The sequence below is a fragment of the Dipodomys merriami genome, unplaced genomic scaffold (assembly GCF_024711535.1).
Source record: "Dipodomys merriami isolate MVZ:Mamm:240054 unplaced genomic scaffold, mDipMer1.0.p SCAF_21, whole genome shotgun sequence".
Classification (NCBI taxonomy): domain Eukaryota; kingdom Metazoa; phylum Chordata; class Mammalia; order Rodentia; family Heteromyidae; genus Dipodomys; species Dipodomys merriami.
Genome location: NW_027203493.1, coordinates 15,032,250 through 15,044,436, shown reverse-complemented (window position 1 = coordinate 15,044,436; position 12,187 = coordinate 15,032,250). Strand labels below are relative to the sequence as shown.

Below are 12,187 nucleotides of genomic sequence, written 5' to 3'. Positions count from 1 at the left end.
TAGCCTGTGCCTACCAGCTTCTCTTCCTATGTTTTTTTGCACCACTTGGGGGAATCCATACTCCTGAACATACCTATGTCCTCATCTCTGTGATGCAGCCAAGAAGGACCAGGAAAGGACCAAGGACCAAAAAGAAGACTTTGTTTCTTCAGAAACTGTGGCCCACGCAGGGGTCCTCGGCCAGCAGGAATTTCCCTTTCTCTGCCTCCTTACCCAACAAGCTTCTCCAGCCCTAAAGCACCTCAATGCCCTGCAGAGCTTTTACCTTTTAAGTGAGGGCACACTTTAGAAATGTGCCTTTTTTATTTTTTAGACTGAAAACAACCCCACAGAGCCTGGTTGGGCTCCTGCTCAGCCTCATCCCTTGCCACGTGGTTCCTGTATCCTTGCAGCCCCTCTGCAGAGCATGCCTGTAACTCCATTCCACTAAGAAGCTGCATTCCCAAGGCGCCTGCCAGTTTTCTAGGACACGGTAGTTACAGGCTGCTTTTCTTTCTTTCTTGGTTGTTGGGGCCATTCGCTGTGGTTGGTGTTTACCCATGGCTTAGTTTTGAAGGCTCCTGTCATGCTGAGCTTTTGAAGTGGCTCATCACCCTGCCACTGAAAGCCTACTACTACTAAAGCAACACTTTTCTGCTCCTCAGAGCCAGAGAGCTTGGGATCCAGCTCAGGATGTTTGTCCTTTACTGGCTGTGTTGGGCTGGGCAAGCTACTTAAACTCACTGGGTCGTTATCTCCCATCTGTAGAAGGAGGACCAGAAAAGAACCCTTGTCTCTTGCTTGTTGGTGGTCTAAGTGAAGTGCTGAAATAAGATTTATGCCTGTGTGCCTAAGGCCTTGTACACATGGGAAGGCAATCTGGATATGTTGATGCGGGCCTGCTATGGTAGCAATTGTCTCTGACCTGTGTGCGTCTACCTTGTTCATTTGCAGAGTGTTCATGAACCCACAGGCCCCAGTGAGGGCTATCTGCAACTGGAAGAGCTGGTGAAGCAAGTGGTTTCTCCCTTCCTTGGCCTCAGTGGGGACCGTGGCTGCTCAGGCCCTACATTCATGCTGGGTAAGGGTGAAGCTCTTAAGCTCCCTGGGAGCCTTGTGCCTAGTGATAGCTGCTACATGGTGCTGAGTAGTTTGCTCGGGATGTGGCCAATGCAAATCCGTACATGTTAATCACTCATATTCTAGTCACATTCTGTGTCACAGTAACCCTCTCCCTAGCCCCCTGAGGTGATTCCTCTCCAGAGGCTGAATCCCTGATCTCTGCAGTGGTACCTGACTCTTCCATATCTTTGATCAGTAGCTTTGATCTTTCTTATGTGTCCAGAACATTAGTTTGATCTTCCTTATGAGCCCTGGAAATTAGTTTAGTTTAGTTTCTTTTTTTTTTCCTGTGTCTAATAACACAAACTGTGCATTATTACACCCTTCCCTGACCTGATTGGACAACCTGTCATAATGGATTTCTTTGAAAGCAGCTCAAGATGTGAAGCTAGCCAGCTTGATGCTTCCATACACCAGACCTTATGGAGCTGCTATCCCCTCGGTGCACCGCTCCCCCCCCCCCCATTGGCGTGGGTGCTGCTGTGGACTTTGCTGAAGAAGAAGAAAAGGGGCTCCTGGATTTGGGAGAAAATCCTGCTGGGTCTTTTTTTTTTTTTTGGTGTCTGTGAAGCTACATTGGCATCAGACTCCATACAAGGCCAGTGGAAAATCTAGACATAAATCAGATCTGCTTCTTTTATGGGTGAGACCACATCAGTGGGGCTCCTTATAAACAGCTGGATAGCACAGTATAAGATCATATGAGGGGCTGGGAAGGTGGCTCAGTGGTAGAGTACTTGCCTTGCATGCATGAGGCCCTGGGTTTGATTCCTCAGTACCACATACACAGAAAAAGCTGGAAGTGGAGCTGTGGCTCAAGTGGTAGAGCGTTAACCTTGAGCTGAAGAGCTGAGGGACAGCGCCCAGGCCCAGCGTTCAGGCCCCATGACTGACCAAAAAAAAAAAAATCATATGAAATAGTTCTCAGCAAAGCCACAGTCTCAGTAGGAGCAGCCATGGAGTGAAGCTTATAATAAAGATATTCCCTAGTCTTTGCCTAAAATGGAAGCTGTCAGAATATAGTAATGTGGACAGAGAAGGCACTCAAAAAATATGTGCTAGGTGGACAGCAGCCAGCTGTACTCTGAGGCAGCCAGCACCCAGGTAACACCATAGGATTTGGAATCTGTTGCTTCTCTTTTCATTATAATGGCTTCAAATCCTGGGAGTGAAGGAGTAGCTTCCAGAATGGTGCCTTCCCTTCCTGGGCTTCTCTCCTCCCAGAAAAGGCCAGGCCTCTTCCTGGCAGTTTTCCTGGCCTTAGTCGTATTTCTAGGGAAACACTAGCTTAACCTCAGCCACCACAGATCCGAGGGTACTGGCCCCAGCCTGATGCCTGCCAGCTCTTCCCCTCCCTTGCTCCCAATTACTCACTCCACCAGAGCTGGAAAGAACTAGAGTTGAAATGATACTGAAGGAAAATAGTCGCCTGCTTTCCCTGGCCCTGGACTGGGTGCCATATTGCTGTGGACTCCTTAGAGCCTATCTTCCTGCTACTGGCTCAACTCACCAAGTTTCTGAGGTGGGAGGATGCCAGTTAGTTGGTTGGTTGGGCCATGGCAAGGATTCAGCTACTGACTGGGCCTAACACTAATGTAGAGTAAGAAAAACATTTTTTTTTCTTTAATTCTCATAAGTTCTTGGATGAGACCAGGCCCTATCACAGATTAACAAGACAAAAGGAAACAAGTTGATTGACACATATAATTCATAGACACCTGGGAGACACCGAGGCAACAAGTAGCTTTAAATTCCAGCTATTTCAACATAAAACAAGAAGAAATGACAAGAGGAAAATAACTTAGAAATTCTAAGGACCTATGGAGAGGCAAGAAAATGGCAGGTAGTGGCTTCTTAGTAAAGCTTGTCAGTGGAGACTCTTGGTACTGCCCCCAGGTGACAAGGCCTAAAGTTGTCTAGAATGGTTAACCATTTCCTTCTGGGAGAAAGGGGACAGAATACCTTCTTTCTTAATAAGTCTGTGTCTTACTTTTAGGTTAAATAGGAACAATACAGAGACTGCCCCCCCCCCAAAAAAATCTACTTTTTTTTTTTTTTTGGTCTGTCGTGGGGCCTGAACTCTGGGCCTGGGTGCTGTCCCCCCACTCTAGCTCAAGGGTAGCACTCTACCACTTGAGCCACAGTGCCACTTCTGGCTTTTTCTGCTTATGTGGTGCTGAGGAATCGAACCCAGGGCCTCGTGCATACAAGGCAAGCATTCTACCACTGAGCCACCTTCCCAGCCCCCAAAATCTACTTCTCAGTGGCCTTTGCTTCAACAATCCTTGAACCCTGACAGTTCAGAGTAGTGTCTTACTGTCTTCCATATAAGAAACATAGTAGAGTCAGGTGCTGGTGGCTCATGCCTATAATCCTAGCTACTCAGGAGGCTGAGATCTGAGGATCGTGGTTCAAAGCCAGCCTGGGCAGGAAAGTCCGTGAGACTCATCTCCAATAAACCACTCGAAAACCAGAACTGGCACTGTGTCTCAAGTGGTAGAGCGCTCGCCTTGAGCTGAAGAGCACAGGGACAGGGCCCAGGCCCAGAGTTCAAGCCCCACAACCGACCAAAAAAAAAGGGAACATGGTAGATTTGCAAGTTTGTTCAGTGAGGACTCCCTCTAAGAGGAGGTACTTCTGAGTTCTAGCTAAGATATGAGTGCTACCCATTTTTGTCAAGGTATAAGGCAAAAATCTGAACCCTTATTAGGCCCACGGACAGTCCTTACTTTTAGAATTATCTCACTAGCGACAGAGAGGGAAGGACATTACTCTTCTTTGAACAAGTTTTATATTATTATTATTTTAGCAAATGTACCCTGAAACCCTATCCCAAGTACCTTGAGAGGTGTTGCAGCCATATCTGTGATTAAAAGCACACATATCCCTTCCCTCTAAGGCCCATGGTCCAATGAGGAGGTCACAAACACGGTGACTCATCGTGTACCCATCTGAGCTCTGAGGGGAAGTGCAGGGGAAACCACAGCAGGGACTTCATCTGGACCAGGAAATTCCGGAAAGTTCCCTGGAGGAAGTGAGGTCTATGGGGGATAACTGTCGGATGAATAGGAGTTGGCTGAGTAAGCAGGGAGGGAAGACTGTCCGAGCAAAGGCAAGTAGCAGAACGTTTGACAGTGAATCAAAACAAAACAGAACACAAAACAAAAATGGATCCCCAGTACAATGGCTCACGGGTCCCTCAGATCTTCCCTCTCTCCCAAGCAAAAACTGGGCTTCTGGGTTTCTCTCATAGAAATCCCCAGCTTCCCACAGACCTCCCTCTCTTGTGTCCCCGGGTGGCCCCTCTTTGGGGGGTGCCCTGCTTCAGGACACTGTGACTTCTCTGCATGACAAGTAGGCCTCTGGGTCTTTTCAAGGCCTGGGATGAGGAGCCACGGTGGGCTTGGATAGAGGGGCAATAATGGCTGCTTTATGGCAAGCCTGGGAGATCAAAGGCCTGGGAACCAGTCCCCAACAAAGGGCAAAGGACAGTCTTATTGAGCCTTTGCTTCTTTTGAGATCTGAAAGGAGCTGTGGCCATTGTTGGCTACAGAGCAATGAATGGCCAAGCTCAGCAGGGTACCTGTACGTGAGGAAGGAATAAAGGCTGCCCAAGGCTCTACTCTTCGTGAAATTCTAGAAGGACAGGGATATGTGGCTTGGCAGGTAGGTGCCAGCTAACGTGGCATCCTTCCCTCTGAGAGAGACCAGTCTTTAGGTCCCCAGGGGATGTGAGTACCCCCCAGCATGACCTGTTCTTTAGTTCTTTAGTAGCAGATTCCTTCCCCCCCCCCCCCCCCGTGATGGTCTTGCTTTTGCTGTTGCAAAGAAAAGATGGAGGGGTGGGGGTAGAGAGCTAAAAGTAAGTGTGGGTAGCTGTCTGTCAGCCCAGCTAGCCTTTGGTTTCCAGGCCTCCCAGGGACCCCATCAGGGACTGACAAAGCTCAACCTGTCTGACCTTCACTTGCCTGAAGGTTGGCTCTGGAGACTGGCAAGAGTTTGGTAAGGAAGCACTGACACAGCGATGTAGCCCCTGGGGTCTCTGCTCTGCCCATACCTAGCTGGGAAGGAGAACATTCCAGAAAGCAAAAGGAGGAGCTTCCCTCAAGAATCATTGCAGGGTGAGGGAGGCAGCAGCAGTGTGTGAAGATAGGGGGCCTTGACAGCCATAACTGTCGAGGCCTGGGATCCGTTACTTAGATTCTCTGAGCTGCAGAGTGCTGAACACGAGGCCTTGTCCTTCCACTGGGGGACTGCAGGAGGAAGAAAGTGCTCTGTCTTAGGGCAGGGCCAGCCAGTATTGCTACTTGCTGGGTGACAGCTCTCAGGTAGTGGTGGTATGACTCCCAGAGAACCATTCCAGGTAGGAGGTTGTAGGCGCTTCCTACTCTCCATCTCCTGGACCCCCAAAGCCTTGTCATGCTGTGTGGCCCTTGTCTGATTATTTGTCAGTCTTCCTCTTAGACCATGTGCTCCTTGAGAGCAAGGAACAAGTTCTTTGTATACCAGGATTTACACAGATCTCCCCAGTAAGTGAATATGTGGCATATTAGTCTAGTCTAGAAGTCATTCTACAATAATCCACCTTGTGATCCTTGTTCACTTTTTCTGGTCATCCTCTGCACTTGCAGGGTAGTTTCTGTGACTCTGTCTGGATACTTGCTACACAACCTTGTTTTAGCAGTTATCCATGTGAGGGTCGTGAGCAGCAACTCTGTTGCAGACGTTGAGTTTGAGTCCTGCTATTTATTTATTACCAGTCCTGGGGCTAGAACTCAGGACTGTCCCTGAGATTCTTTGATTCAAGGCTAGTACTCTACCACTTGAACCACAGCTTCACTTGCTGTTTTTTTGTTTTTGTTTTGTTTTGTTTTCTGAGCAGGTTGATTGGTGATATGAGCCTCAGGGCCTTTCCTGAATGGACTGGCTTTGAACCATGATGCTCAGATCTCAGCCTCCTGAGTAGCTAGGATTACAGACGCCTGGCTCTGTGTGTGTGTGTGCTGGTGTGTGTGTGTGTGTGTGTGTGTGTGTGTGTGTGTGTGTGTGTGTGCTGGGATGCAGCATCTCCTGGGAGTGCTGGTGCTGCTAGGCCCTCTTTGCTGGGATGGGGGCTGCCCTCTTTGGGTTTTCAAGGTATCCAGGAAGGGCACCATGGAAAGCAGTGGCCTGTGGCAGGTGGGGAGAGGTCTAATCTGGCCAACACGGAGGTGAAAGGAAGAAGAAGAGTCCTGAAGCTGGAGCTTCCTGTTCTCAGCCTTCTGCAGCTCTGTTTCTGGCATCTCCACCCTTTCAAATTTGCTCTCTCCTGGCCACAGTGACGAGTGGTCATTCATCCAGCTTAGGCTGTGCGGCTGAGTGGGGTGCTAAGGAGAAACATGGGTCAGGGATTGCCCTGAGATGGAGGTACACAGACATACCTTGATCTTTACATGCCCCAGACTGTAGGTCTCTGTATTGACACAGTTCCTGTGAAGGTGCGGAGAGGCCAAGGAAAATGGAGGTTGCTGCTTGATCTGCTTCTTCCTGTGAGAATCTTCTCTCTGGACTTGAGTTACCCAACTTGGTTCTTCTCTAGCCTCTCCCATCATCCTAGGGTTGCCCAGTTTAGACATTCAGCTTATGCCTGGGCCCCAGTTTCAGCTTTATTTATTTGGCTGTTTTTTTGATCTTGTATTTTATCTCTTTGTAATTTTTTTGTAGGTTGTGGGGCTTGAACTCTGGTCCCTGAGCTCTTCAGCTTAAGGCTAGCGCTCTACCACTTGAGCCACAGCACCACTTCTGGTTTTCTGAGTGGTTTATTGGAGATAAGAGTCTCATGGACTTTCCTTCCTGGGCTGGCTTTGAACTGTGATCCTCAGATCTCAGACTCCTGAGTAGCTAGGATTACAGGCATGAGCCACCAGTGTAGGCTCCTTTGTAATTGCAAGACAGGTCATCTAATATCCCTGTATGCCTTAATTTCCCCACTCATAAAATGATCATTAGGTGCTGATTTAATTCACAAGAAGCCTAGAACTGTGGCCACCATGCTTAAGTACTGGCCTGTGTGTTAACTCTTAGGACTTTATTCCTGTTTTAGCCCCTGTCATTTCATCTACCCCTGTACACCTGATTACCTGTCATCTTTACTCATGTTAGCATTCTTTTTCCTTCTCCACACAAAATGCATATTTGTTATAGAAAAGGCTTCCTTGGCCCTCTTCCTGGCTTTCCTCAGTTCTCCTCTCTTACTTGTCCTCACTCATCCTTCACAGGCCTGCCAAGGCCTCTTCCTGAAGCACTTCCCCATCCTGCCTGCCATGTCACAGATGCTTCCATCTGACATCCCAGGGCCCTCCTAGGATACACATATCCGGCCTGAGTGGGCACATCTCCATTGTTCTGTGCCTCCCTGTCCCAGCCAGCCTGGGAGGAACACCTGTCTCAACAACTTGCTCAAGCTGTTCCCATTGTTGAGAAAGTTATCTGGCACCCTCTACCCATTCTGATAGTTCTCCATCATCCTCCAATGTGCCTCCTCCTTGGCATTGTCCCAGGGTACCTTTTTTACCCCACTGACTCAACCCTTCCTACAGGACCTGTGCCTATTACAGTTATTCATGGGCTTTGCTTGGGCCTCCAGGTCGAGTGAGGTCTGGAGAGAGAGCTTGTTTGAGTCCCAGCTTGACTATATTCTAGCTGTGTAACCTGTGATTACCTCTGATACTCAGTTTTCTCATCTGCAAAGCAGAAGCTAATGGTATATAATTAGTTACATTCAATTTCTAGGAGGATTCAAAAGATGCATGGTAAGGTTTGGCATAGTTTCTGGGACGTGGTATATTCTCAGAAGCAGTGGTTTTATAGTTACTTGAGTCCAGCCCTGCCTCTTTGGAGGCTATCCCTAGCGTTTAGCTATTCTTCCAACAGCATGGCTGGATTTGAATAAATCTGGGCACATCATTCGGGTGGGAGGTGAGAGCCCTTAGTGCCCTGGTTCATGACCGGCAGGATGGTCCACTGCCTTGGCTTGCTTGTATAGGTGAGGAGATGCTCTCCATAGCCCTTTCTTCCTCTGGATTAAACTGAGCATTATGATTTAGCAGTGTGGATGCCACATTCTGAACAGAGCCAAAAGCTTCTTTGGAGCTGACCAAGCCAACTACTCAGTACCTCTTCAGACAAAGTGGTTGAAATGGAATGTAGACACATCCAGTGAGGCTTGGGGAGACAGCTGGAAAGAGAGGAAAATCCATGGGGGTATGGGGATAGGGGGAAGTCCTTGAGGATCAGCTCTGATGGGGAAAGAGTGGCTCCGGAGCAGGAGCAGGTACAGTGGGTAAATTATAGGACAGTCATAAGATCTGGACGTGACCAGATCTCCTGCATGTCCGCGGGGCTCTCCCTAAAGCTGTTTCCAAAGGCTGGGCCACCCTTTCTCCCTCCAACTGATGAGAGATCTCTGATGACCTCTACCCCCTCCTCAATTACAGACTTGATTGCTCCCTCCTCCCCCCTTGCAGCTAGGCGATATTCCAGAGTCCGACCCAAGGTGACTCTCCTCAACTATGGCCCTCCAATGGCCACTGTCAGCCGGCCACTGAATGAGATGGCCTTGACGCCACTGACGGAGCAGGAAGGAGAGGCCTACCTGGAGAAATGCGGCAGTGTGCGGCGGCACACGGTGGCCAACGCCCACTCGGACATCCAGCTGCTGGCTATGGCCGGCATGATGCACTCAGGCTTGGGGGAAGAGGCTGGCGGTGAGGACAAGTGCTTGCTTCTGCCACCCAGCTTCACCCCACCCCACCGGCAGTGCTCCAGCGAGCCCAGCATCCCAGACAGTCCTGACGAACTGGAGGAGATAGGCAGCGGCAGCCAGGAAGACTCGGAGCTGAACTGTGCTTCCCTGAGCTGAGCCTCCAGGATTTCCCAGCTACTCCTGTGCATGCTGGAGGAAGACAGCCCAACCCCATGGATGGCCAGGGGACTCTTTTTTGGGCAATGAGGCCTTATTTCCTTTAGAACAGACCCGATCTAAGTGCATTTGGGGAAAACTCTTGTAAACCTCTTCATTCTGGTGTTTGGGACCAGCTCCGTACAAACACACAGACCTAACTGCCTATTGTTTGCCTTCCCACTTCCAGCCTGGTTTTTCCACCTTGGATCTTCATCTCCAAGCTCTTTTCTCTCGTACTGGACTGCCTGCTGATTCCAATGATATATCCCAGTGCCTCTGGCATTCAGGTAGCAGGAGGTTGTCTGGATCATACACAAACCAATTGATAGTGTGCTGGGCATTTGTGGTTCTCCTTCAGGCTCCTGCAGAGTCCTATGGAGGAAAAGAGAGATTTGTATGGAATTAAAGAACACTACAACTCCTGTCATGCATGGCCCTGGGATACATCCTCATTACTGTAGTTTTAGAATCACTGGGAAAGCATTCATTGTTCCACTAGTGCATGATGGTCCATCTCACCTACATCCAGATACTACTACTACATGCTACCTACACCAAAGCCTTTGGCCTGTGGCCCAAAAGAGCCATGAGGCTATAGAGCCCTATCTGTCATAAAGTCTTTGTATTTCCCTCTCAAGCTTCCTCCCCAAATCAAGGACTAAACTCCTTATGGGTCGCTGGTGCCTTAATCCTGCCCTTTCACAAACAGACCATATTCCCATTGTAGATGTGAGGGGCTGGCTGACATCTGCCAAGTAGTCTGTACCTGGATTTGACTTGAATTTCTAAAATGTGTGTTGTTTCAAAAGATCGTTTGCAAATATTTGCTCATAGGGTCTTGCACTGATCATTTCCAAGGAGGTAGGTGTTCAAGTTCACAGACAAATAGAGCTCTGAAAAAAGAAATATGAGGAATGGCTTGGAGCAAAGTAAATCTCTATGGTAGAGAGAGGGTTCATGTCCACCAGCCTCTAAGGAGCAACTGGAGTTAAGTTGGGAATGACTTGCATTTGTGTTATGGTTTCTGAAAAGAAGCTGCATTGGGCTGGCCCTCTGGGCAGAGGATTGTGTTTTTTGGTTGAGGGAGACAAGAGAGATGTAGGGAAGATCTTGGACAGAGATTTAATATCTAAACTGCTATTTGAGACAGCAGGCTATGGTACTGTTCTTAGTCCTTACCTATATATCCCAAAGCCTCTGTTCCCTCCTGGTCTGGGTTTTTTTTTTAATCACCATTAAGTCTCTATCCTCTTTGTATTTGTCTATGCTGATAACAGCTCCAGAAAAGGGGAGAGGGGAGCTCCTCTGTCCTTTCTGGTGGCCCATGGCAGTCTTTGAGATCCTGTTAATTGTTGTTAGTTTTGTTGATGAAATCTCAAGATAGAAACCACCTCATCATCCAATATTACTACAAAGGGGACTGAGAAAGTGTGAGGAGCCACGTACACTGCCAGCAGAAGAAACCTAACCTCATCTAAGTCCTGATATTTCTTTTCTGAGTGCAGACCTGCATTACGACAAGAGTTGTGCTTTAGATGACTTATGACTTGGACATTTTGTTTTTAAAAAGTTGTTTCAATTTCATCCTTCTGCAAGAATGGTGGAATGGAAACATCCAAAGGAGATCTCTTGAGAGTTGCAAACAAAGAAATCTGTGTACGTGTTGTATAAAGTTTACACATACATAAGCAAGTGGGACATTAGTAGGTAACAGTGACAGGATTTGTTACAAGTTCTTGTCCTTGTTAGGGCCTTGTATACACACACTTCAGACGGCTATTTATTGATCCAGGCAAAGTAATTAACCATGCTTGGGTTTGCTTTTTGGGTTGATTAGGTTAACAATATATTGAAAATGCTGTTGGCAGATCTCAGGTGCCTCTCACGAGGACGGCAGTCATCAATTACATGTAGAAGCTCCCAGGTTGGGAATGGGAGTGTCGGAGTACAGACCTGTGTGCATTGTTGCTGCTGATTGTGAGTTTACTTTACCTTTGTGCACACCTGATACTAGTACAGTTAATACTTCCGGCTGTACACGTAAAAACTTCATGGATATTTATGGGCATTTTGGCTCTTGGGGTCTACTGCAAGAGTGAATGATACCTGCAGTACTTCGAACCACTTTTCCTCCCTTTTGTGGGATGAAGTCTCATTTGCATTATTTTGTGCCAGGATTTTCCTGTAGCTGAGGTTTGATAACAGGAAGCCCTCACCACTCCGGACTCCTGGGTGTTCACAAACCAAAACTCTACTTCATGTTGTCTGTATCCAAACTAAGTCCAATAAATGCCATTTTTTAACGTGTTACCCTATGCCGTGCCTCAATTTTGTCTTGACTGAATTTTCTGGGTGCTTCCTGCCCTTGGTCTCCTGGTACCTGCTCATCCTGCCACTGCTACCTTGTCCCTTTTCCTGTTACCTTTTCTCCAGAGTCAGCTAAATTTAAACAATCCTCTTCTGGACTGGATGGGCAAGTCAATTTTTGGAGAAACAGCTTATTTGTGGAGTTTATAAAATACTGAGACATCTGAGAAGCAAGGCCGCTTTGAAAACAAACATGGGGTCTCTTCATTGAGTGCTTGACCCGAGAGGGGGCACTTCCTGTATTCACTCATAGACTTGCTCCTCTCATACTCCCCTTTGATTGAACTGGGCAGAGTAAATTTGTATCTTACTTTGCATGAATACTCTCAGGAAGGCAGCATTAGTTGGAGACCTTGCAAGACTTACTAGGAGTGTTGGAAGAAGTATGCTGGAAACTGATGAATAATTCTCCATTTTTGCTGAGTTTATAGGCTGCTACTAAGATAAGTGCCCACTGAGCATGCTGCGATGTTGTAGGTCACTGACAAGTCCATGATGTTAGCATGCTGCCATATCCATCCATCTGTCAGTCTGTCCATCCATCCACCCCCTCATCTACCTATCAAATACTTTGTGGAGTTTCCACTGTGGGTAGGCATTTTGTCCGATGCTTGGTTTAGCATGATAAATAATCAAAGACCTGTTCCCTGGAAGCAGTGGGGAAAGCTGGAAATCAGGTCGACGCAGCATTTCAAGTAATGATCAAGATTGGAGCCCATGACTATAGAGATGATGAGAATGTAACCAGAAGTAGAGTGGCTAGAAGAGGTCCTTTTT

The 12,187-nt window shown here is 47.8% G+C and overlaps 1 protein-coding gene across 4 annotated transcripts in view; it reads left to right on the top strand.

Moving 5' to 3' along the window:
* The window catches only part of Prr5l (proline rich 5 like), a 75,781-nt gene extending 64,428 nt beyond the window's left edge, over window positions 1-11,353 (top strand). For 2 of the 4 annotated variants that reach the window (XM_070032576.1, XM_070032574.1), the window contains 2 exons: window positions 934-1,060; window positions 8,577-11,353. In XM_070032576.1, the coding sequence (XP_069888677.1) occupies window positions 934-1,060; window positions 8,577-9,001 (552 nt within the window). In that variant the 3' untranslated portion in view covers window positions 9,002-11,353. Of the gene's footprint in view, window positions 1-933; window positions 1,061-1,475; window positions 1,702-8,576 lie in introns of those variants that run through there. The other 2 variants (XM_070032575.1, XM_070032577.1) reach the window with 2 other exon arrangements.
* Window positions 11,354-12,187: the final 834 nt, after the last annotated feature.